The sequence below is a fragment of the Pelodiscus sinensis genome, chromosome 6 (assembly GCF_049634645.1).
Source record: "Pelodiscus sinensis isolate JC-2024 chromosome 6, ASM4963464v1, whole genome shotgun sequence".
In the NCBI taxonomy this organism is placed as follows: Eukaryota; Metazoa; Chordata; order Testudines; family Trionychidae; genus Pelodiscus; species Pelodiscus sinensis.
In genome coordinates, this window is record NC_134716.1 from 107,098,389 (window position 1) to 107,121,006 (window position 22,618).

The window sequence follows — 22,618 nt, forward strand, 5'->3', positions numbered from 1 at the left end:
CATTTTTAAAATATTACAAAGTTGGAAACCCTAGACTTTCCTCATATCCAGGACTCCCTAGTACATATTTTATACACCCCTTCTCACAGCAAACAAGAGGCAGAGCAGCAGATGGCAGTGCAACACACATTTTAGCTCTAATTCAATCCTGGATGCAATTTTTAAACTATGTTACTATTTATTAGAGGCACCCCAATCTCTTTTCTTCCATTGAGATTCTAATGCTGTTCCCATCACTGATGTCTGAGTGCTCAAATCCCACAAGAGGTGGGCCAACAATGCAGAGGACTTCTGATTAAGGAGCAATGTCTCTTATAATGAAGATAATTCAAAATGCAGTTCTACTCAAAGTGGGCAAAAACGGTCTCTTCTTACTGCTCAGACCAGGTGTCTGATTATTCAAAGTCACAGCTGCTGGCTTGAATGGCAAAGTATGTCTTTCAGCCTTGTAGAGCTCACAGAGCAATGGGAAACCAAGCTGGGTTCTAGTCATTGTGCAGCATCACCAGAACTGTTTGCTAAGCAACAAGGCCAAACTGTGACATCTGTACTACCCCAAACTGCTCTAAGGCTGAACAAGTGCCTCTGAGGGCATGACTTGGCATGCAGAATATTTATTACAGGTGCTGCCTTCAGAAGACCCAAGGCTAGTTTCATAGAATGGGCAGTTAGAGGGAAATCTTTTTTTAATTGTAAACTGAGCTCAATTTGGTAAGGAAAGAATAGAGATACAAACAGGATTCACATATGAGATTTTTTAGGCAGTGACTTTTTAGAGTAGAACTCTAAAGAAATTCCAAGAATAATTTCTCTTACACATTTAAACATCACTAGCTACTCCTCTGAGATTTTATATATGTTAGTAAAGCTCTTTTCATAAGCAACTACATTATCTGTGAAGGTGGATAGGAATTTTAATGAACAAGAGAGGGGTAAATTTCACAATTGTGTGAAGTGGGTGTCACTTCACTGATGTCAATGAAAATCTTGCCTGCTTATGTCAGCAATGAGTTTGGTCTTACATGCCATTATTAGGGCCAATGTGGCTATTCTTGTTCACTATACTACATTCACATCCTTGGCTATGTTTCCTGTTCAGATTCTTCAGCAGATCCTTGCTAACATTACTATCAAACAAATGAATTAAACTTCAATCATAGCAGCTAATAGCTGTGATTTTCACTTAGTCCTGCTGTTCTAACAAGATTTATAAGATGTCCTACCTGTAATAAATATCCTATTGCTCTTTCATGGTTTTTTTTCAGCTGCTCACTTTGGGCAATTTTCTGATAAAGATGTATCAGTTCTGGAGCGGTGTCTCCTTCAGCTGAAATTACAGCATCAACCGCTTTTTCAAAATAACCCGTGGCAAAGACCAATTTGTTTTGCTGCAAACATGTCCTGAAAGAAAGTGGGGAAAGTTAGGTTCTCTAGTAAAAATATTGTTGTGCACATCACTGGATAAATGCTTTTCCCCCCTTGCACACACCAAACTCCCAATGAAGTCTTTTACCCTTGTACTAATCCATTTTTTGTTGCAAATGGAATTATAACGTGTGATTTACATAAAAGCCCCAGCTCCTACACATAAGGTTCACTTAGGTTTTTTTGTTTGTTTACCTGCCCAGTGCAATGACTAAATCTTTCTCAGATATTTTTAATCCCACGGTCATTGTCCCATTCAGTTCTTTTAGTTCTTCCATGAGTCTCTCTGCCTTCTGCAGACTAAGATAGGATTCTTTGCCAGTGGGACAGTCAAGGAAAAAACACAGTCTAGTAAACAAACAAAACGAAACAGGCAGAAACAAACCAGAAAAGAATCATTTTTGTAGCGCTATCTTTTGTAATATAATTAATACACATTTGAAGCTTTGGATTTCCTGTCACACACTTACAGGAGATAGATTTGAGGAACTTAGTCAAGGGATATAGTAAATTACGTTATTCATTACAATCCATTGTCATCTTTGTTTTCAAAGATCTGCAAATGTACCACATTCCATCCTGAAGCATTTACAATTAAAGAGAGAATGAAGAACACAAGATAACAAGGATTAGGGAGAGCTTGAATATGAGGGATGGTGGGAAAGCAGGAAAAGGAAAGGGTTTAAAATTCTTTGCATTGATTTTTCATCTGGGCTTCATGTAGGATTTTTGGCTTGGTGGAGCCTTTTAGTGAAATGTTACCATTGTACAAATCCTATTTGATATCCTTTTCTGCAACAAAACTCTAAAGAGAAATAAAAATATCAGGGTCGATGCGTAGCTCTAACAGCAAAATAGGATTGGTGAGTAAATAGTGTGTAGAGGATGTGCCGAACAGGAGACATTTTTCACAGATTTAAGTCCAAAAGGTTCCATTAAACTATCTAATATGACCTCCTGTATCACACAGAACTTAAAAATTTCATCCAGTTTCTTCTGTTTAGAGCCTAATATACTTGTATCTGAATAAAATGTATCTTTCAGAAAGACATTTATTCTCAATTTGAAGACTTCTCATGATGGACAATCCACCTAATGGCTAATCATCCCAACTGTTAAAAATGTGTGTTTTTAGTTTTAATTCCAAACTTGGCTCTGACATTGACTCCTCCTGTAGTCTTTGGAAAGTATTTAACCTATTTGGCCTTGATTTCCCCAACTGTAATAAGAACAAATGCCCACCTATCTCACAAGGATGTTGTGCCACTTGAATACTTAGTTATTGTATAGAGCACTTGGAAGAGGAATAATACTACATAATAAATACTGACAATTATTATATAATAGAAGATTTACCCAGTGTTGCTCTGGTCTTTAATTCAATTAATTTTTTGTTTTTCTTCATCTAAATCATTGCTCTGGGGTGGGGCTGGGGATGAGTTCAGTATGCAGGCTGCCCCTGGGAGAGAGGACTACCTCAGCCCTCTCTCACTGCAGCACGTTGGGGCCTGAAGAGGAGCATCTCTCCATGGCCACTGCAGCTCCAGTGGGCACAGCCGGGGGAGGGGTGCATGTCCTTTAGCTGCGGGACAGACAGAAACACAGACAAACTCAGATATACTGTCGATAGCTGTCTCTGTCTTAACCCCTGCAGGGTTATAGCTACCTAGGTCCCCATCTCTCGCCCATTGCTGCCCCCCCCCCATTATAGTGTTACATTATATAGTGTAACTGTCCCTGCTTTCCATTCCAGATCCCCTGCTGCCTCACTGTGGTCATTATATAGCACAGCCCTCCTATTCCAGGCACATCCAAACCCTAACCTTGCTTTAAGTTATGATAAGAGGAAGCTGCATACCAAATTTGGTGTTCCTAGCTCTTACCTTTTAGGGAGAGTTCTTAGACAGAGGGACAAACTCTCTCAAATATATAGTATTCAAATGTGTATTAGGCATTTTAATAATGAAGTAGTATTGTCAAATGGAAGGATATTTGTTCTGTGCCAGATGTGCTACACCCAAGATATAGTAGATAGTCACAAGAGTTCCTAATATTTCTATTTTGTCCTCTGGAGGTGTATGATTCCCAGTCAGCATGGTACGTTTGGCTGATTCAGCATGCTCTATGGCTTGTGCAGGAAGATCTAGGAGAAGACAATGAATGAGCTTATTAAAAACAACAGCAACTTCAAACTGAAAATAAGTATCAATTTAGACACTAAAGGTGAAATCCCAGCTCTGCTAAAGTCAATTGACTTTATTGGGGTCAGGGTTTCACACCAGACGTATAAGAAAAAATAAGGAGAATTTCAGGGAGACCTTAAAGGTATTTAATACAGACATAAATCAATAGCTATCAGAACAATTGTGTAGATGAAAATGTAACAAGTAGGGAAAACAGGCAGATGAAAACATACAGCAGTCATAGCTCGCACAACATTCCTCAGGTGAAACACCTTTTAGGGGACTTGCCATGTTTTATCATTAATAGTCCTAATGCATCCTTCTTCCCATACAATGCACCCAAACATCAATACAGCACACCCCCATCATTCTTGTGATGAGTGGAGAACCTTCAGGAAGAAAACAACTCATTGTTGTATGTAAAATGCAGGGCTGGCCTCAGGGCCAGCCCGAGCCATTTTGGCGCCGTAGGCCCCAGGTGCACGGCACCGCCCCCAGAGCGCACGGCCCCGCCTCTGGGCACACGGCACACGTGCAGGCCTGCCCCCGGGATGTGCAGCCCCTCCTCCGGGCACAGGACGCATGCGTGGGCCAGCCCCCGGGACGCATGGGCGGATGCACGGCGCATGCACTACCCAGTTGGCCCAGCCACCGCTGATAGTGTGCAGCCCGGGGCGGGCTGCACCTGGCCGTGCAGGGCCCTGCAGCCACTGGGGGAAGGGCGCTGCTTAACACAGCCCCTGTCCTGGGCGGCTGCTGCAGCCCGCCGGGAGCCGGGCGCCCCCCCATAGGTTGGTGCCTGGCTAGCCCACCCCTTAGCCAGGCCCTGGCTGGCCTAACCATGAGGCTAACTGAGCCTCAGGGGCCAGACTGTGGGGGGGCGCCATTAGGACCCAGAGTGTAGAAAATTGTGTCTGCTGCTGGTGCATATGCATTCTCTCTGCTCTAGATGCACAGAGATGGTGGAGTGCTGTGCTGGAGGAAGGAGGGCACAAAAGACATAACAGGCAGGCAGGAGAAAAGGTGGCATGGGGTAGTCATTTCAGCTCCCTGCCTCAGGTGCCAAAATGTTGTGGGCCGGCCCTGGTAAAATGATAAAGCAGCCAGGAAAGTAAAGCAGTTCTGAGTACAGTATTTGCATATAGCTGGCCAGATTCCATTTCTGTGGGACGCTGGTTCACAGATGCCATATTCTAGTTTAGGAAAGCATGTCAGTAAGCCCCAAAACAAATCCTCAGCTGAGCTGGAAATAGTTGGCCATAATCCCATTTCAGGGATCTCTGCCACAAATTTTCTCTTTCCACGTACCTTCTTTTTCACCACCAGCAAAGGAGATAACCAGGATAAAACAGAGCTATTGCAAAATATTTTCCTTCTTCTTTACAGACTTTTTCTTATCATTACTACTTATCTCTATGGTGAGCACACATAGGCCCTGATTTTGATAGATATTCACACTGTACTCAAAATTGCTAAATCCCTTTTCAAAATGAGATCTCGGCTCCTACATCAGCTAAGCATTGCAATGCTGAGCACAACATAGTGCTTTGTACAGGCAAGGCATAAGAACAGTTACTCTCCTGGGTTAGATCCAATGTTTTTTCTATGACCACGCCAGCTGCTTTTGAAAACTGGATATAGGAGAAGTTTCTTCCAAACTTCCATCAACTAATAGCTGACTTATGATTGTACAAAGATGATTTTAAAAGTTAACAGGATTATAACTGTGGACATTTTCATTATCCATATAAATGTCTAATTCTTTTTTGAGCCCCACTAAACTCTTGCTTTTTGACTATATCAGGTGGCAATGAGTTCCACATTGTAATGTAAAAAGTGTTTTCTTACATCATTTTAAAATACGTTGCCTTTCAATTTCATTAAATATCTCCTTGTTTTTTTTCATAGGAAGGAATCATTTCAATTATCTCCCTTTTGAGATGGGGTGACAGTACTGAACACAGTATTCCAAGTGAGGGCATAGCATTGATTTATATAATAATGGCATTAGAGATTCATAGTGTTTTTTTTTTAAACCAGAAGGGACTATCATGATCTAGTGTGACCTCCTGCACATCTCAGAACCAGGAATCTCACTCATTGTATCTGCATCATGCCTGTAACGCCTGTTTGAGCTATAACATATTTTTAGATAGAATCATTACAATATTTTACTGTTTTGTATGCTATTCTTAATATATTTTGTTCCCTTCTTTACAAGTATTGCACACTGAACAGAAATATGGACTGTACACATGAAGGGCACATCTATGCATCTGGTGCAAAGCTGAAATAAGCAACACAACTTGAGCTACATCAATTGAATAGCTTAGGTCGAAATAGCTTTTTTCAGCTTTTGGCGCGGTCTACACAGCAAAAGCCCGAGAGAGCACTCTTCCTCCGATTTCTCTTACTCCTTGTAAAATGAGGGTTACAGTTATTCCGAAATAACACTGCTGTGTAGACGTTCCCCTATTTGCTACATTAGTTACACTAATTCTCTCTGGCATGAGAATTACATTCCTTTAGACCACAATAAAGAGGACGTATGCAAATATATAAGGAGATCTGTCTGACAGCAAGGAAAGCTAATTCCCTGAAATTGTTCCAAGACATTTAGGATTCTGTGATTATGAAACTCAAGGAATTTACTCACTTTTGATACAAACAACATTTCTTGTATTTCTAAACATCAGTAGCTCTCAAAGCAGATCCTTAAGAGATCTGTGCTCAGGGAGTATCTCAGTGTATATTTTAAAATTCAAATTAAAGGTAGATGGCAGCACTACTTCAGTTTGCACATTTCTATAGGTCAGTACAATTATTCTGATCACTCTTAGCATACATATTAGTGTAGCTCACTCCCCAGGCAGAAATATCTGATGCAATCCAGGAATGCATATGAAAACAGGAAAGCCTTGGCTGAAATTTGCCAAGGTCCTCCAGAAGCTAGATTTTTAGTCTGATATGCATAAAAAAGTTGAAAACTTGTCTTGTACATCAAATTTTTTTGTGAATAACAGAGTTGGGAGAAAAATAAGTTGAGGTACACTTAATCCACATAATTTCTATTAGGAACTGTGTTTTAAGGTTTGCAACTCCATGAGTATTATGGACTATAAAACTGTTTCTCTTACGTCCATTGTTAACTTTGGAAAGTGAAATTATGAAAATGTAACCCCACTTCAATTTTAAAAATGACCGAGTACCTGTTTTTTTTTTTTTTTTAATTCCCCTTCATTTGTAATCATTGTTATTGTGGCTCAAGGCCAGGTTATGAAGCAGACAAGATGACACAGCATGCGGAAATATAATTTCAGTTCTTCTTTGAGAAGGCGAAGGAGCCCCTCATGACATTTTCTACCACAGAACTGAAGTTAACTCTCAAACTTGCTTTGAAACGTATCTGTCCTCCTAATAGTGAAGCTTTCAGTCTGAGGAACCAACTTCAAAGCCACTTGCACATCCCTACATAGTGGCCACTCTCTAGTCTATACACCATGCCTCAATGCTGAATGTGCTAACCTACTCAAGTCAGTGTGAATCCTCTGGTGATCCAGATATTTCTGATTAAGTTAATGTTGCAGGATAAGCACGATGGGAAGAGATGCATCTAAGAAATGCATCATATTCAAGCCAGAAAAGCTGAAATTTGTTGTCATCTTGGTGCAACTCAGCAACCATCAGTCCACAGCTAGTCATGCCAAAACAAACTTCCATTCATCTGCTGAATGCATCGAAGGCCCCAAATCAGACACATCAGGCAACATGTCCATGACAAATGGCATCAATTACATCAGAAAAACTCCACTTGGCAACACACAGAGCTGCTCTCCACCATCAAGTTAGACAATATTTTGAATGATATTAGGAGTGGCCCTGCTGCTCACTATGACAACATATCACCAGAGCTCTTGAAACACCTCGGGACTTGAGCTCACCAGTGGCTGGTGCAGTTCTTCATGAGAGGCCTATGAAGAACAACTTCTGAAAACATGGTCAACAACAGAAGTCATTGCTCTCCTGAAACTGGGGAAAGAGCCGCATGGTGTTGCAAGCTATCAACCGATATCTCTGTTTGTGCCATTCAAGGTGTTGGAGCATCTCATTCTTCAGGGTATCTTCCCAGAAGTGGAGTCAATACTCAGCATTAAACAAGCAGGATTTCAGAAAGATGGAAGCATCTACAATCAAGTGCTTTGAAAACATTAAGTAAAAGCAGTTTTCAGAAAAATCTGAAGACTGAGCCATATTGCCTAGCAGCATCATAGGATACAGTATGACACGTGGGGCTCAGCCAAATTATCATGCGCACTCCCAGTCATTGACCTCCTCTTGCAAAGGTATTGCTGAGTGCACATAGGAGTCAAAGTTAGTGTGTCGACAAGACAAACTAATAGTATACCCTAAAGCTCTGTGCTAGTACCGATGCTTTTCAGCCTGTACACGCGTGACCTTGCATACACCCAGTCCAGCAATGTCACATACACAAATGGCAATGTTAGGCCAAACTATGCAACTCCTTGCCAGAGGATATTGTGAAGACCAGGGCTTTAACAGGGTTCAAAAAAGAGCTAGATTCATGGAGAATAGGTCCATCAATGGCTGTTAGCCAGGATGAGCAGGAATGGTGTCCCTAGGCCTGTTTGTCAGAAGCTGGAAATGGGTGTCAGGGGTGTCACTTGAAGATTCCCTGGTCTGTTCATTCCCTTTGGGGCACCTGGCATTGGCCACTGTCAGAACACGGGATCCTGGGCTAGACAGAACTTTGGTCAGACCCAGTATGGCATTTCTTATTCTAAGAACTTGAGGACATCCTACCATTCTGACTTGATTAAGATAGCTGAATAGTGTAGTCAGAGTCATTTACAAGTGTTACCAATACAGTTTCCAGTGTGTTCTCTCTTTATAAAACCAGAGCAGAACCAAGAACTGAATATCTTTCTGAATGGACATTGCTTGAACCATGGATTACCACCGATTTTACCTCAGAGTAACTCTTGATATATTTGGCCAGCAGTTCATGGGAATCAAATGCTGAAATTCTCCAGTCAGCCAATTTAGCCCTCTACAACTCTACAGCAAAATACCTTGCTCTGGTCTGGTTCCATCAGTCTCATGTCAAACTGGATGACACACAACTACACTCAGGGTATGTCTACAGTACCCTCCTATTTTGAAACAGGAGGGTAATGTAGGCATACCGCAATTGCAAATGAAGCCCGGGATTTGAATTTCCCGGGCTTCATTTGCATAAACCGGGCGCTGCCATTTTTAAATCCCGGCTGGTTCGAACCCCGTGCCGCGCGGCTACACGCTGCATGAACTAGGTCGCCTAGTTCGAACTACCTAGTTCGTTCCGCGTGTAGCCGCGCGGCATGGGGTTCGAACCAGCCGGGATTTAAAAATGGCGGCGCCCGGCTTATGCAAATGAAGCCCGGGAAATTCAAATCCCGGGCTTCATTTGCAATTGCGGTATGCCTACATTACCCCGCTAGTTCGAACTAGCGGGGTAGTGTAGACATACCCTCAGTCCTGAGCACTGAAATTGAAAGGATTCTGCCATACCAGTACCATGGCTCTCTGTTAAACAGCATTATTCCTTTATATATCATGAGAATTCTAGAGCCAGAATAACTTGGAAAACCTGGGCAAGCCTGAGTCTGCCACTAAACACAGAACTCTCTGACTACCCAAGAGTGTGCTTGTCATTGAGACACCCATTGTGGGCTCCAATTTCTCTGTGGGCATTGATGTGAGGTGAAGAATGATTTGGGTCTGCAGCTGACCTCAGAAACCAGTTTCTTATAACTGACCTGACCATGCGTGTGCCTGGCTTTGATTTTCCACACTACTCAAGGGCCCTTCTGAACCTGATTTTGACTGGGCCAAGGTTTATGGGCAGGCATCCTTCATGCATTGGGCCAGTAAGAGCATCTCAGAGGCAGCTGACCAGATTTGACAATGGACTGAGGACTCTGCATTTCAATGATGAAGCTTGTAAGCAAGTTGGCTTGGCAAGCTCCACATCCATGAAGTCATGATTTATGCAATGAGTGTGTTATAGCCAACCATAAGGCACAGATACAAGTGGACAGCTCTCTTACTAACCATCAGTCCTCAGCCAAAATTCTGCTCTCACATATACAGATGTGAAACCATTAACTCAGCTTTGGCTCCAATATAAACTTATACCATGGATGAATTTTGCTCACTAATCTCTAGTGTTGGAAAAAATGAATTGCTATGCACTCTGAGGTGAAAACATGTGTTGACCCTTCTGATACCAGTGTTCTGTTTTCCCCCCTCTGTCTTATAGTGGCAGATAGGGCCTTGCAGGTCAGCTTTCTGGTGGAGGAGAAATCAGTGATGCAAATTCTGGGCATGTCCTAAGTGCAAATTCTGGGCATCTCCTTGCTTTATCACACATATACACTAGTCCGGGAAACGAAGAAGCTACAAACAGCTCCCAGGCAATCTCTTCTTTCAGAAGACTCAGACAGGCATTCCCAGGAAGATACTTTGTCTCCAGTACTTTTTCCAAAAACAGAAAATAAAGGCAGAGCACAAACTCTGTTATCTGCCAGAGAATTTCTCCAAGGCCAACTTCATAACAAAACTACCACCACCACCCCACTTCTCCATAATGAAAAAACTTGCTTGCATGGTAAAAAGAATTTGTAAGATCCTGTGTAACATCACCAACCGGTGACTCCTACCATAACATGTCTTTTGATTACTAATGGAGCAAACCTGCAGATACATATGCATGCAAGTAAATTTACTCATCTAGTAGTCCCATTATGGGCTGTGCATAAATATTTGCAGGATCAAAGTAGTGATGCCAGTTTCACTATTTTCTAAGTTTTTGCTGTGGGATAATTGAAATTAGATTCTCACCTCGAAGGATTAGATAGCTGTGAGCCAGGTTGGCGAATGCTTGTGCCAGTTGCCAGTGACCATCTCCATAGATGATTCTAGTAAGAGCCACACATCTAATAAGCTCCCTGTTGGCTTTATGCACCTGAAGAACAACAAAGAGAAATTACATTTGTATAAGCAGAAACATAATTTAGGGGTCTGTTCTTCCCCCAGAGTTTTTTTCAAATCTTGGTGGGAAAGTGTCTACATATCAACTAAAATAAAACCATCTGTCCTCTGTGCATCTATTACTGGAATATCATAGTCATGAGTCAGTGTGGTTTTTTACTGTAGGGCCAGATTTGTCCCATTCCATAACAGTAATGGGGAGGGAGAATTTCTGCAGCAAAGGGTTGGCATAAGAAGTCCTGTATTGCCCATATTAGAAGGAAAGACAGGGCTGAAGAAAGGGGAGGGAAGAGTAATTACATCTCTCATGATATGTCTACACAGCAGAGGGTTTTGTTTTTTTTTGAAAAACAGCCATTTTTCCAAAAAAATTTCACTTACATCCACACTGCAATCGCGCTCTTTAAAAAAAAAAAATATTCGAAAGAACAGAGAGTTTTTTCCAGCATTGGTAAACCTCTTTCTGCAAAGAAGAAGCGTTTTTCCGAAAGAGCCTCTTTCAGAAAAAGGTGTGTATGGACTGTGAAGAGGGAGCTCTTTTGAAAGAAGAGAAAAGAGGAAAAAGCACACATACCCTAGTGCCCACTCCATCCATAGTAATCACAGCTGAAATGCGAGATAGCGTCCATTCAGTGTGGACGCCTTTTGAAAAAATAGATCGCTTTTTTGATGTGCTTTTGCTGTGCAGACGCTCTCTTTCAGAAGAAGCTTTTTTTTGGGGGGGGGGGGGGAGATCTCTTCTGGAAAAGCTTCTTCTGAAAGAAGCCTGCAGTCTAGACATAGCCTCAGAGCCACTAGGATTCTGGGCCAGGCTGCTCTAATTTAGAGTATCCCGAAGGGCTATACTACTTTACACAAGAGCCATTTCAGCTCCTGAAGCAGCTCAGAATCTGAACAATGCAAAGGTGGCATCAAGCCACCATCTATGTTCATTTTCCCCAACTGGGCAGTGCCGCTTCTCTCTTGGAATCTTTAACAGGGCTGTTTCTGAGACTCTTCAAGGATAGATATTCATATTTATAGTCACCAGAGCTTTGCTGGGGTCTGCCTGCAGTTGCGGTTGGAGGAGGAAGCAGAAGGGGGAACTCCCTGGAAAAGGATCCCTGGGAAAAGGGGCAGGAAAAGGAATTCCTTTTATTGGGAATAGGGTGATGGTGGAGACCTCTGAATAAGGAATGGGAGTGTGAAGAACTAATAAAAGAAAGTTCTTCTTCACACAGCGTGTAGTCAACCTGTGGAACTCCTTGCCAGAGGAGGCTGTGAAGGCTAGGACTATAACAGAGTTTAAAGAGAAGCTAGATAATTTCATGGAGGTTAGGTCCATAAAAGGCTATTAGCCAGGGGATAGAAATGGTGTCCCTGGCCTCTGTCTGTCAGAGGCTGGAGAAGGATGGCAGGAGACAAATCACTTGATCATTGTCTTCGGTCCACCCTCTCTGGGGCACCTGGTGCTGGCCACTGTTGGCAGACAGGCTACTGGGCTAGATGGACCTTTGGTCTGACCCAGTACAGCCGTTCTTATGTTAGGAGCTGTAATGGATGAGATCTTTGCACAGGGAGGAGTGTTGGGATGGAAGCATAGTAACAGGTTACAAAGATTTTTCAGGCTTGCATATATATGACTATTAATGTTCCAGGATTGTTGAGAAAGAGTTCTCATCAGACACATCATGAGGATAGATGACTAACATCCCACCTCTGCCATTTTTAGGATCAACATCTATATTTGGGTTCCCAAAGATGCTGGCTAATTCTTTGAGTCTTTCCTGCTAGGAACTGAATGACTCAGATGCAGCCTACAAGAGAAAGCCCCTAACTTGAGAAAAATGTGATTGATATATGAGCCTTACTACCATAAAAATAATTTAAAAAAAGCAACAGCGTCACAGCAAACCTGATATCCCTTTGTATGGGTCATTTAAAATTATGTGGAAGGCCCCTGTGATCCATTAAGTGTGGTTTTGCGATACTACACTTCCTACAGAAGAAATAAACCCCCTCACTGGAGGCTGGATGACACAGGACTTGTAAAACAGGGAGAGAACCTCTGGCCTCGTGGTTATTGGCTTTAATCAGCCTAAACTGGCAGTCACCCAAAGTCATTACCATCCCCTGACTTACTCAGAGATGGCCTATGAGAAATCAATGAGTCATTCAATCCACTTCTCACTAGACAGAGTGCTTATGGCAGAAGCCCCATCACAGTTTGCCACTAGTGCTGCTATTTTGTGCAGTCTTGACCTAGAGCTAAACTACTGTCACCCCACCCTACTTGACAGAACTGTAACATATAGGGGAGGTGGAACTGCTGCTTCCAGTCACCTGTTATTTATTACTTTGAGTTCAGGCCTAGGTGCCACTGAAATACATCAGCATTCAATGGATCGCTATGACCTTAGAGCAGTGGTTCTCAAACTTTTTGGCCAGTGGCTCACCCAGCTAAATGCAAAACTTTCTGAAGACCACCAGCCAATCTCCCATGATGACAAAATGGGTGCAGGAGGGGGTGAGATGCAAGATCTGGCTAGGAGATAGGGTGCAGTAGTAGGCTGAAGATGGGGGATCTGGACAAGAGATAGGGTACAGAAGTGGGCTGAAAGTGTGGGATCTGGCTATTAGTTAGGGTGCAGGAGTGGGCTGGGGGTGCTGGGTGTGGGTGGGAGGTGTGTGTGAGGGGTTTGAGGTGCAGGATCTGGGCATGAGGAGGGGTGCTTTATCTGGCTCTGTCTCCCATCACTCCCAAGCACTGCCTCCCCCCGCTCCCATTGGCTACGATTCTGGCCAATGGGAGCAGTGGGAAAGCCTCCAGGAGAGTGGTTTCCTGTGCTGCCATTTCCCCAGCCATGGGGAAGGGGAGCAGGAACACACAGACCCACTTCCTCCTCCTGTGAGCCAGATCCAGCCCATGAGGCTTGGGGCTTCCCGCCCTCGAGTGAGAATGCGGTGCTGGCACTTCTGCTCACAAGGGTGGGGCTGCAAGACAGTCATGGACCACTAGTAGTTCACGGACCCCACTTTGAGAACCACTTCCTTAGAGATTGTAACTGATTCCAAGGCCATTGTGCTCAGTACTGTACAAACAGGAGACAATTGCTACCCCAAAGAGTTCACAATCTAAATAGACAAGATGGGCAAAGGCTGAATTATTATTCTCACTTCACTGACAGGGAGGCACAGAAGAGATTAAGTGACTTTCCAAAGGCTCCAGAATTTGTGGCAGTGCTGGCAATTGGCCCCAGACCTTCTGAGTCCCAGTCCAGTGCCTCATTAACCATATGAGACCAGCTATTCTGTCACACCAATAAATCACTGCTGAATTTCAGGTCTCAGTACCGTCACTGGCATTTTTCCAAGTAACATAACTGCTTCCACTCCTAGGCTATGTCTAGACTGCCATGACTTTCCGCAAATGCTTTTAATGGAAAAGTTGTTCCGGTAAAATCATTTGCGGAAAAGAGCGTCTAGATTGGTACTTTTTGCGGAAAAGCATCCGTGCCAATCTAGACGCGGTTTTGCGCAAGAAAGCCCTGATCGCCATTTTCGCGATCGGGGCTTTTTTGCGCAAAACAATACCGCGTTGTCTACACTGGCCCTCTTGCACAAAAGCATTTGCGCAAGAGGGCTTTTGCCCGAACGGGAGCAGCATAGTATTTCCGCAAGAACACTGTAAATCTTACATGAGATCGTCAGTGTTCTTGTGGAAATTCAAGCGGCCAGTGTAGACAGCTGGCAAGTTTGCTGCTTTTGCGGAAAAACTTGCCAGTCTAGACGCAGCCCCAGTGTTGGTGAAAATGCTCAGAAGTTTCAAACAGAAATGAGGAAATACAGGATTTTTTAAAAGAAGTGTTACAAGCAAAAAGGCCAGGTCTGATTCTTGTTACCTCTTTTTCTTTAATGAACTTTTCTGCCATCTTCTGTGCTTGTTCTAATTTCTCACTTGGTGCTGGAGCACAGTTCATAGACAGTGTCTTTCCTCTTGTTTTCTTTCCTTCACCTTCACTATCTCCTGATGTGCTCTCATTGTTTGACTCATCCAGATGTTCAGAGGCAGTGGTGGTGGCAGTTTCCTGAGATCTGATCATAATAACTGTAAGGCTGTATTACTGGCGATGTTTATTTCAGATTCATCTGTTAATTGCTATGAGGCATTTAAACATAAAACTGGGTACAGTGCTTAAAAATATAACCACAGCAGCTAACTTACATTTAATTATTAGGCTAGAGCCTATAACCTCGATCAAGGTTTTTTTGTTTTTGTTTTTTTTTTTTAAACAGACTTGTTGTCTGATGGGAGATGATTTATATTAACAAAGCCACTCTTTGCCCCGAATACTCAATATAAGTGAAGAGGGAGCTTTTATCACCCACTAAAACAAAGAGAATGGTTCCTACAGTGGGGAAGGGGAGAAAGGTGGACTAATAGATAATGGGGCAGACAATAAAAATAAAGATTACTCTTTAAAAAGAAAAGCTTATTAACTTACAAGTGAGAGTCCATAGCACCATGACTTGAATCTGTAGGGATATATATCGGGCTATCTTGCATCATCTTCTTATCAAGAAATACTATGGAGGTCTGAACTGCTACCACCCTCAGCCAGAGGTTGAATATAATATGCCGAAAACTGCTCAGAAGTAACATGAATGAAATGCATTTTCTCACAAAATAAACTGGAACAGAACACCCAGTGACCAGTTAACTTCAGAATTATCAATGAGCTCACCAAAACTATCTGTTACCACATGCTTCCTCTACTTGTATCTCATGTATTCAGCCCCCTGGAGCCCTGTTTCTACAGCAATGCAAATAAAGAGTACAAAATATTTTATTTGTATTGCAGTGGTACCCCAGCACACACTGTGGTAGGTACTGGAGAAACAAACCCCTTGCCACAAAGAGCTTCCAAGCTAAGTATAAGATGAGCTATGTCCATTTGACAATCATACTGCATCATTTCTGTTCAGGAGAGAGATTATGTGCATTAAGGTGATAATATTGACCAGGAAGTAAAATTAAGAACATCCCTAAACATCAAACTTTCTAAAGTGTATACAGCTTGTTTTTCCATTTTTCAATTGACTCTCCCCTGTCACTTAGACTGTGACAATCAGCTACAAGTACAGTACATTTAGAAAAGTTTAACTTGCTAACTTGATATATAACCAAGTCAAAATGGAAATGAATAGCTTATTTTTGAGGTGATATTCTGAGTCATCCAGGCCCGAGTACACGGTTGACCCTCAGTCATACAGAACACTAGAATTTATATCCTTGTTATATGGACATTGTATCTCACCTGAACTATACAGCAGATAGGTTAGATCTGAAAGCATTTGTAGAGTGCTGTCTGGAGTTGCCCTTTACAATTTCCTGTGGTGCATTTGGGTCCACTACAAATTGGGGTGAGAAAGACCAAGTGAAAAGTTGGAGTTTTGGTAGCTGGCTTCACCTCCAATCCTAGAAGAGGAAGTCAGGGTTGGGTAGCCATTTCTTAACTCACTGGTCACAGTGTGATAGAGGGGCTTAATATAGACCAGTGAAGAATCTTCTAGCTCTCTTCTGATGCCAGCTTCAGGGAGAACGTAGCTTGTGAGTTGCCAAGTCCAGTGATGCGGAACTGAAGCAACTGGTGCCTGCCAGAGAAGAGGGTGCAACCGGGAGCCCAACCCAGAAGAGGAAGGGGACATGCAAGAACACCCCATTTAGCAATTAAAATTTTGGCAGAGGCATAGGGGGCAATGCACCTCCCAAGTGCTACCATGAGTCACCTATAATGCAGGGTATGGTGTGGTGCCCCCCAGTGAAATAGCTGCTAGTGTAGCACAGTCATTTATTTGTGAGAATTGAGGGAGGAGCCAAAGAGATTCAACAAACACACAGGGACTTAGAGCAATTTTGCATGTACATCTCTGCTGCGATACTGAAATACAGGCTCTCACTGCTCCTTGACTTTCAGGGTCTGATCACTTCCCCAACCCCAAAAGTATTTCCCTTCACCTCTGTATTTTTACATTCTGATAGGTCAGTTACCTCAGCCCAGACTGCTGGAGCACGAGGGGGCTTCTCCGTTAGTCACCCTGCTCCCACCGTCAGCCCAGGGATTTGATAAAATAGCTGCTGCTGTAATGATGTAAGCAGAGTCAGCACACAGCTCACATGGAGCACAGCAGCTGGAAGCAGAAATCCAGGGTGGTACCTGCTCACTGCACTGGAGATGATGGCCAAGAAGGGACCCCACAACCGAGCAGGGCCTGGGAGCTGTTCTCCGTGGACAGGCTGGTTTTGCCTCCTGCTTCCCCCATGAAAGGCTCCGTCAGTCCCAGTCAGGTTCTTTGTTACACTTCTAGTAAGTAAATTATCAGGCTCCTTGACCCCTCCTTTAGCCTGGCTCCTCTCACAGGCACCACCTCCATGCCGTCTCCTTGGTGACAGAACATAGGCCTCAGGCTGTAGCCTTGGTGACAGTTCCCATTCACAGCTCAGAGCAAGTTTTGCCAGATTCAATGACCTAGCAACCATTAGCTCACCAGCCTCCTGCACTCCTTGGCTGTGTACAAACACACACCCTGGCACATGCATATTGTTAGGGATTATTGCTCTGTTGTGTGCTTGCCGATTAAAGAGTAGTGTGTGATCTGTGGGGGCCATGCACTGACCTAAAGGCCCTGCTGGGCTAGGCTAAGCGCTTACTAAGGGGCTCTTTAGCCCACTTTCCTTTGATTCCCTAAACCAGTCCAGCAGCCCTTGACTAGGAGTAGGGCTAACTGAGGGAGAACCAGAGTTTAAATAACCAGTTCCTAAAGGACCAGCTGAGCTAGCAAATGTCATCAGCAAGCAGGGAAGGCTTTCACGGGAATGCGAGAGTCAGACACACCTAACATCCTGTAAACTTCACCCCTCAACCCATGCAAAAACACTGTCAGAGTAAAAAGAATCGAGCCAGAAATCCGGGAGATGGCATAGAATCATAGAATCATAGAATCATAGAATAATAGGACTGGAAGGGACCTCGAGAGGTCATCGAGTCCAGCCCCCCGCCCTCAAGGCAGGATCAAGCTCCGTCTACACCATCCCTGACAGATGTCTATCTAACCTGTTCTTAAATATCTCCAGAGAGGGAGATTCCACCACCTCCCTTGGCAATTTATTCCAATATTTGACCACCCTGACAGTTAGGAATTTTTTCCTAATGTCCAATCTAAACCTCCCCTGCTGCACTTTAAGCCCATTACTCCTTGTCCTGTCCTCAGAAACCAAGAGGAACAAATTTTCTCCTTCCTCCTTGTGACACCCTTTTAGATATTTGAAAACCGCTATCATGTCCCCCCTTAATCTTCTTTTTTCCAAACTAAACAAGCCCAGTTCATGAAGCCTGGCTTCATAGGTCATGTTCTCTAAACCTTTAATCATTCTTGTCGCTCTTCTCTGTACCCTTTCCAATTTCTCCACATCTTTCTTGAAATGTGGCGCCCAGAACTGGACACAGTACTCCAGCTGAGGCCTAACTAGTGCAGAGTAGAGCGGCAGAATGACTTCACGAGTTTTGCTTACAACACACCTGTTGATACAACCTAGAATCATATTTGCTTTTTTTGCAACAGCATCACACTGTTGGCTCATATTCAACTTGTGGTCCACTATGACCCCTAGATCCCTTTCCGCCATGCTCCTTCCTAGACAGTCGCTTCCCATCTTGTATGTATGGAACTGATTGTTCCTTCCTAAGTGGAGCACTTTGCATTTCTCCTTATTAAACCTCATCCTGTTTACCTCTGACCATTTCTCTAACTTGCTAAGGTCATTTTGAATTATGTCCCTATCCTCCAAAGAAGTTGCAACCCCACCCAGTTTGGTATCATCTGCAAACTTAATAAGCGTACTCTCTATCCCAATATCTACATCATTGATGAAGATATTGAACAGTACGGGTCCCAAAACAGACCCTTGAGGAACTCCACTTGTTATCCCTTTCCAGCAGGATTTAGAACCGTTAACAACAACTCTCTGACTACGGTTATCCAGCCAATTATGCACCCACCTTATCGTGGCCCTATCTAAGTTATATTTGCCTAGTTTATCAATAAGAATATCATGCGAGACCGTATCAAATGCCTTACTAAAGTCTAGGTATATGACATCCACCGCTTCTCCCTTATCCACAAGGCTTGTTATCTTATCAAAGAAAGCTATCAGATTAGTTTGGCATGACTTGTTCTTCACAAACCCATGCTGGCTATTCCCTATCACTTTATTACCTTCCAAGTGTTTGCATATGATTTCCTTAATTACCTGCTCCATTATCTTCCCTGGGACAGACGTTAAACTGACCGGTCTGTAGTTTCCTGGGTTGTTCTTATTCCCCTTTTTATAGATGGGCACAATGTTTGCCCTTTTCCAGTCTTCTGGAATTTCCCCTGTCTGCCATGATTTTTCAAAGATCATAGCTAAAGGCTCAGATACCTCCTGTATCAGCTCCTTGAGTATCCTGGGATGCATTTCATCAGGACCTGGTGACTTGCTGACATCTAACTTTCCTAAGTGATTTTTAACTTGTTCTTTGTGTATCCTATCTTCTAAACTTACCCTCTCTCTGCTTGTATTCACTACGTTAGGCACACCTCCAGACTTCTCGGTGAAGACCGAAACAAAGAAGTCATTGAGCATCTCCGCCATTTCCAAGTTCCCTGTTACTGCTTCTCCCTCCTCACTAAGCAGTGGGCCTACCCTGTCCTTGGTCTTCCTCTTGCTTTTAATGTATTTATAAAAGGTCTTCTTGTTTCCCTTTATGCCTGTAGCTAGTTTGATCTCATTTTGTGCCTTTGCCTTTCTAATCTTGCCCCTGCATTCCCGTGTTGCTTGCCTATATTCCTCCTTTGTTAGTTGTCCTAGTTTCCATTTTTTATATGACTCCTTTTTTATTTTGAGATCGTGCAAGATCTCCTTGTTAAGCCAAGCTGGTCTTTTGCCATATTTTCTATCTTTCCTACACAGCGGAATTGTTTGCTTTTGGGCCCTTAACAACGTCCCTTTGAAATACTTCCAACTCTCCTCAGTTGTTTTTCCCTTCAGTCTTGCTTCCCATGGGACCTTACCTACAAGTTCTCTGAGCTTATCAAAATCTGCCTTCCTGAAATCCATTACCTCAATTGTGCTGGTCTCCCTTCTACCTTTCCTTAAGATCATGAACTCTATTATTTCGTGATCACTGTCCCCTATGCTGTCTTCCACTTTCAAGTTCTCAACTAGTTCCTCCCTATTTGTTAAAACCAAATCCAGAACAGCTTCTCCTCTGGTAGCTTTTTCAACCTTCTGAAACAGAAAGTTGTCTCCAATGCAGTCCAGAAACTTATTGGATAGCCTGTGCCTCGCTGTGTTAGTTTCCCAACATATGTCTGGATAGTTGAAGTCCCCCATCACCACCAAATCTTGGGCTTTGGATAGTTTTGTTAATTGTTTAAAAAAGGCCTCATCCACCTCTTCCACCTGGCTAGGTGGCCTGTAGTAGACTCCTAGCATGATATCACCCTCGTTTTTTACCCCTTTTAGCTTAACCCAGAGACTCTCTACACAGCTATCTCCTACATTCATCTCCACTTCAGTCCAAGTGTGTACATTTTTAATATACAAGGCAACCCCTCCTCCCTTTTTTCCCTGTCTGTCCTTCCTGAGCAAGCCGTACCCTTCCATACCAACATTCCAATCATGCGTCCCATCCCACCAGGTTTCTGTAATACCAATGATATCATAGTTGTATTTATTGGTTAGCAATTCCAGTTCTTCCTGCTTATTACCCATACTTCTCGCATTTGTATATAGGCATCTAAGATACTGATTTGATCTTGCCTCCCTGTTGTGCCCTGACCCTCCTTTCTCCTTCCCATTATAGGCCGTAGTCCCCCCCATTTCCAACCCATCTCCCAGTCCCGCACATGCAGCACTTACCTGTGGGCTTTGTTCACCTGCCCCCAACAAACCTAGTTTAAAGCCCTCCTCACAAGGTTAGCCAGTCTGTGTCCAAACAAGGCCTTCCCACTCCTGGAAAGGTGAACTCCATCTCCGCCAAGCAGTCCTTCCTGGAAGAGCACCCCGTGATCAAGGAAGCCGAATCCCTCCTGGCGACACCATCGTCGCAGCCAGGCATTCACCTCCAGGATGCACCTCTCTCTGCCCGGGCCCCTACCTTTGACAGGAAGGATAGAAGAGAATACCACCTGCGCTCCAAACTCCTTCACCCGTACTCCCAAAGCCCTGTAGTCACACTTGATCCGCTCAGTGTCACACCTGGCAGTATCATTTGTGCCCACGTGGATGAGTAGCATGGGGTAGTAGTCAGAGGGCCGGATAATCCTCGACAATGCCTCCGTAACATCTCGGATACGGGCCCCTGGCAGACAGCATACCTCTCGAGATGAGCTGTCAGGGCGACAGATGGGTGCCTCCGTTCCCCTCAGAAGAGAGTCTCCAACCACCACTACCCTACGCTTCCTCCTCGCAGTGGTGGCAGGAGACTGCTCAACCTTGGTGGTGCAAGGCCTGGTCTCCTCCACTGTGGGGGGTGACTCCTTGTCTCCTGCTGAAAGTAAAGTGTAACGGTTATGTATGTGTGTATACAGTACAAGGAGCTTACGACCCTCAAAGACACAATACAAGCTCTAGAGACCAGAGTAGCTGACCTGGAGGAGCTAAGGGAGATAGAGAGATACATAACAGACTTCAGGAACACAGTAGAGCTCCAACCCCTAGTCTGAGATCAAGCTGGAGAAAAAAAAAAAAACCATTTCCATAATTGGGCTCTTCCCTCCAGATGATGTCCTGGCAGTCTCTCAAACGGAGGATTCTACTCCTGGGGAAGGGACCTCAGTAACTAGGAAAAGCCTGGAAATAGTAATAGAGAATTCAGTTACTGAAAATAGCTGGATTTGTGATGACTGGAGGAACAACATAGTAAATTGTCTTTAGAGAGCATAAATTGCAGACCTTTTCTGAAAGAACCCCATCTAAACTGCTTGCTTTAAAAAAAAAAAAACTCTTTAGAAAAAGTGACCAGAAGATATGCAAATTCAGCAGTAATTTGCATTTTTTTAAAAAGAAAAACGTAGTCTAGACATACCCTCAGAGTTCTATGAGTGTAAGAGGGTGAGGGAAGGTTACATTCCCCTCCCTTCCCTAGATTGGTGAATTTATTAAAGGGGAAACAAGTACAAAGTGTCTGACACTAAATGAGGATATTGATATAATTGGCATTGTGGAAAATTGGTGGAATGAGGGCGAAAAAAAATCAGTGGAATATGGTAATACCAGAATACAAAATATATAGGAACAACAAAGTAGGTCATGCCGGTAAAGTGGCACTATGTTAAAGAAAGCATAATGTCAAGTACAGTAAAAATTGTAAATGAATCAAACTGTATTATAAAGTCTCTATGAATAGAAATTCCATGCTTGAACAATAAGAGCGCACCAGACCAGGATGGTGATAGTGACTGAAATGCTCAGGGAGATGAAAGGCAGAAAGCCCATTAAAATGAGGGATTTCAAATATCCTTGTATTGATTGAATCCATGTGTAAGCAGGATCTGAAGGTATACTTCTCTTACAGGTGGTGGGGGGACAAGACCCTGGATGTGCGTGTCTATGTAAGCACAGTTTGCCCCTGCTTTCCTTAGATTTGTTAGCTATTCAGCAGATGGGATGGTATTTTGTCATTGTAATCAAAATAATTTGTGACCCAACACCAGCTGTGTTTGTATTAAACTCAGCAATAACTGAAATATGGTTACAATGTTTGTAATTTTGTGGGAATACAGAAAAGCAGGACTATAGTAAGTTGTTCCAAAGGAAAGGGCTCACAGCAGAAAACCTTGCTAAGCAGGGGTCAACTATCAGGGTATGTCTAGACTACATTTTTCTTTCTAAAGAAGATATGCAAATTCAACAGTAATTTGCATATCTTCTTTCA

At 43.3% G+C, this 22,618-nt stretch overlaps 2 protein-coding genes across 16 annotated transcripts in view; both read right to left on the minus strand.

The window, feature by feature from the left end:
• TTC23L (tetratricopeptide repeat domain 23 like) overlaps nucleotides 1-17,479 on the minus strand; it is a 40,069-nt gene extending 22,590 nt beyond the window's left edge. For 3 of the 15 annotated variants that reach the window (XM_075932562.1, XM_075932563.1, XM_075932561.1), the window contains exons 1-7: nucleotides 16,856-17,469; nucleotides 15,143-15,283; nucleotides 14,540-14,732; nucleotides 10,509-10,632; nucleotides 3,418-3,568; nucleotides 1,621-1,746; nucleotides 1,224-1,401 (exon numbers count right to left, since the gene is read on the minus strand). In XM_075932562.1, the coding sequence (XP_075788677.1) occupies nucleotides 1,224-1,401; nucleotides 1,621-1,746; nucleotides 3,418-3,568; nucleotides 10,509-10,632; nucleotides 14,540-14,732; nucleotides 15,143-15,283; nucleotides 16,856-17,307 (1,365 nt within the window). In that variant the 5' untranslated portion in view covers nucleotides 17,308-17,469. Of the gene's footprint in view, nucleotides 1-1,223; nucleotides 1,402-1,620; nucleotides 1,747-3,417; nucleotides 3,569-10,508; nucleotides 10,633-14,539; nucleotides 14,733-15,142 lie in introns of all 15 variants that reach the window. The other 12 variants (XM_075932575.1, XM_075932571.1, XM_075932570.1 and 9 more) reach the window with 12 other exon arrangements.
• LOC142830020 (uncharacterized) lies at nucleotides 17,338-21,235 on the minus strand. The gene is made up of 3 exons (XM_075932860.1): nucleotides 20,941-21,235; nucleotides 19,497-20,839; nucleotides 17,338-17,423 (listed from the first exon to the last, which is right to left on the minus strand). Exons 2-3 carry the CDS (start codon nucleotides 20,560-20,562, stop codon nucleotides 17,338-17,340), a joined length of 1,152 nt encoding a protein of 383 aa, XP_075788975.1. The 5' UTR covers nucleotides 20,563-20,839; nucleotides 20,941-21,235.
• Between the last annotated feature and the right edge of the window lie 1,383 nt (nucleotides 21,236-22,618).

Excerpts from the sequence above, each read along its gene's own strand:
- LOC142830020 (XM_075932860.1), bottom strand. The coding sequence starts at position 20,562 with ATGGGGGGGACTACGGCCTATAATGGGAAGGAGAAAGGAGGGTCAGGG. Across the intron at positions 17,424-19,496 it reads AGCAACACGGGAATGCAGGG|TTAGCCCTACTCCTAGTCAA; the intron begins GCAAGATTAGAA and ends GTTCTCCCTCAG.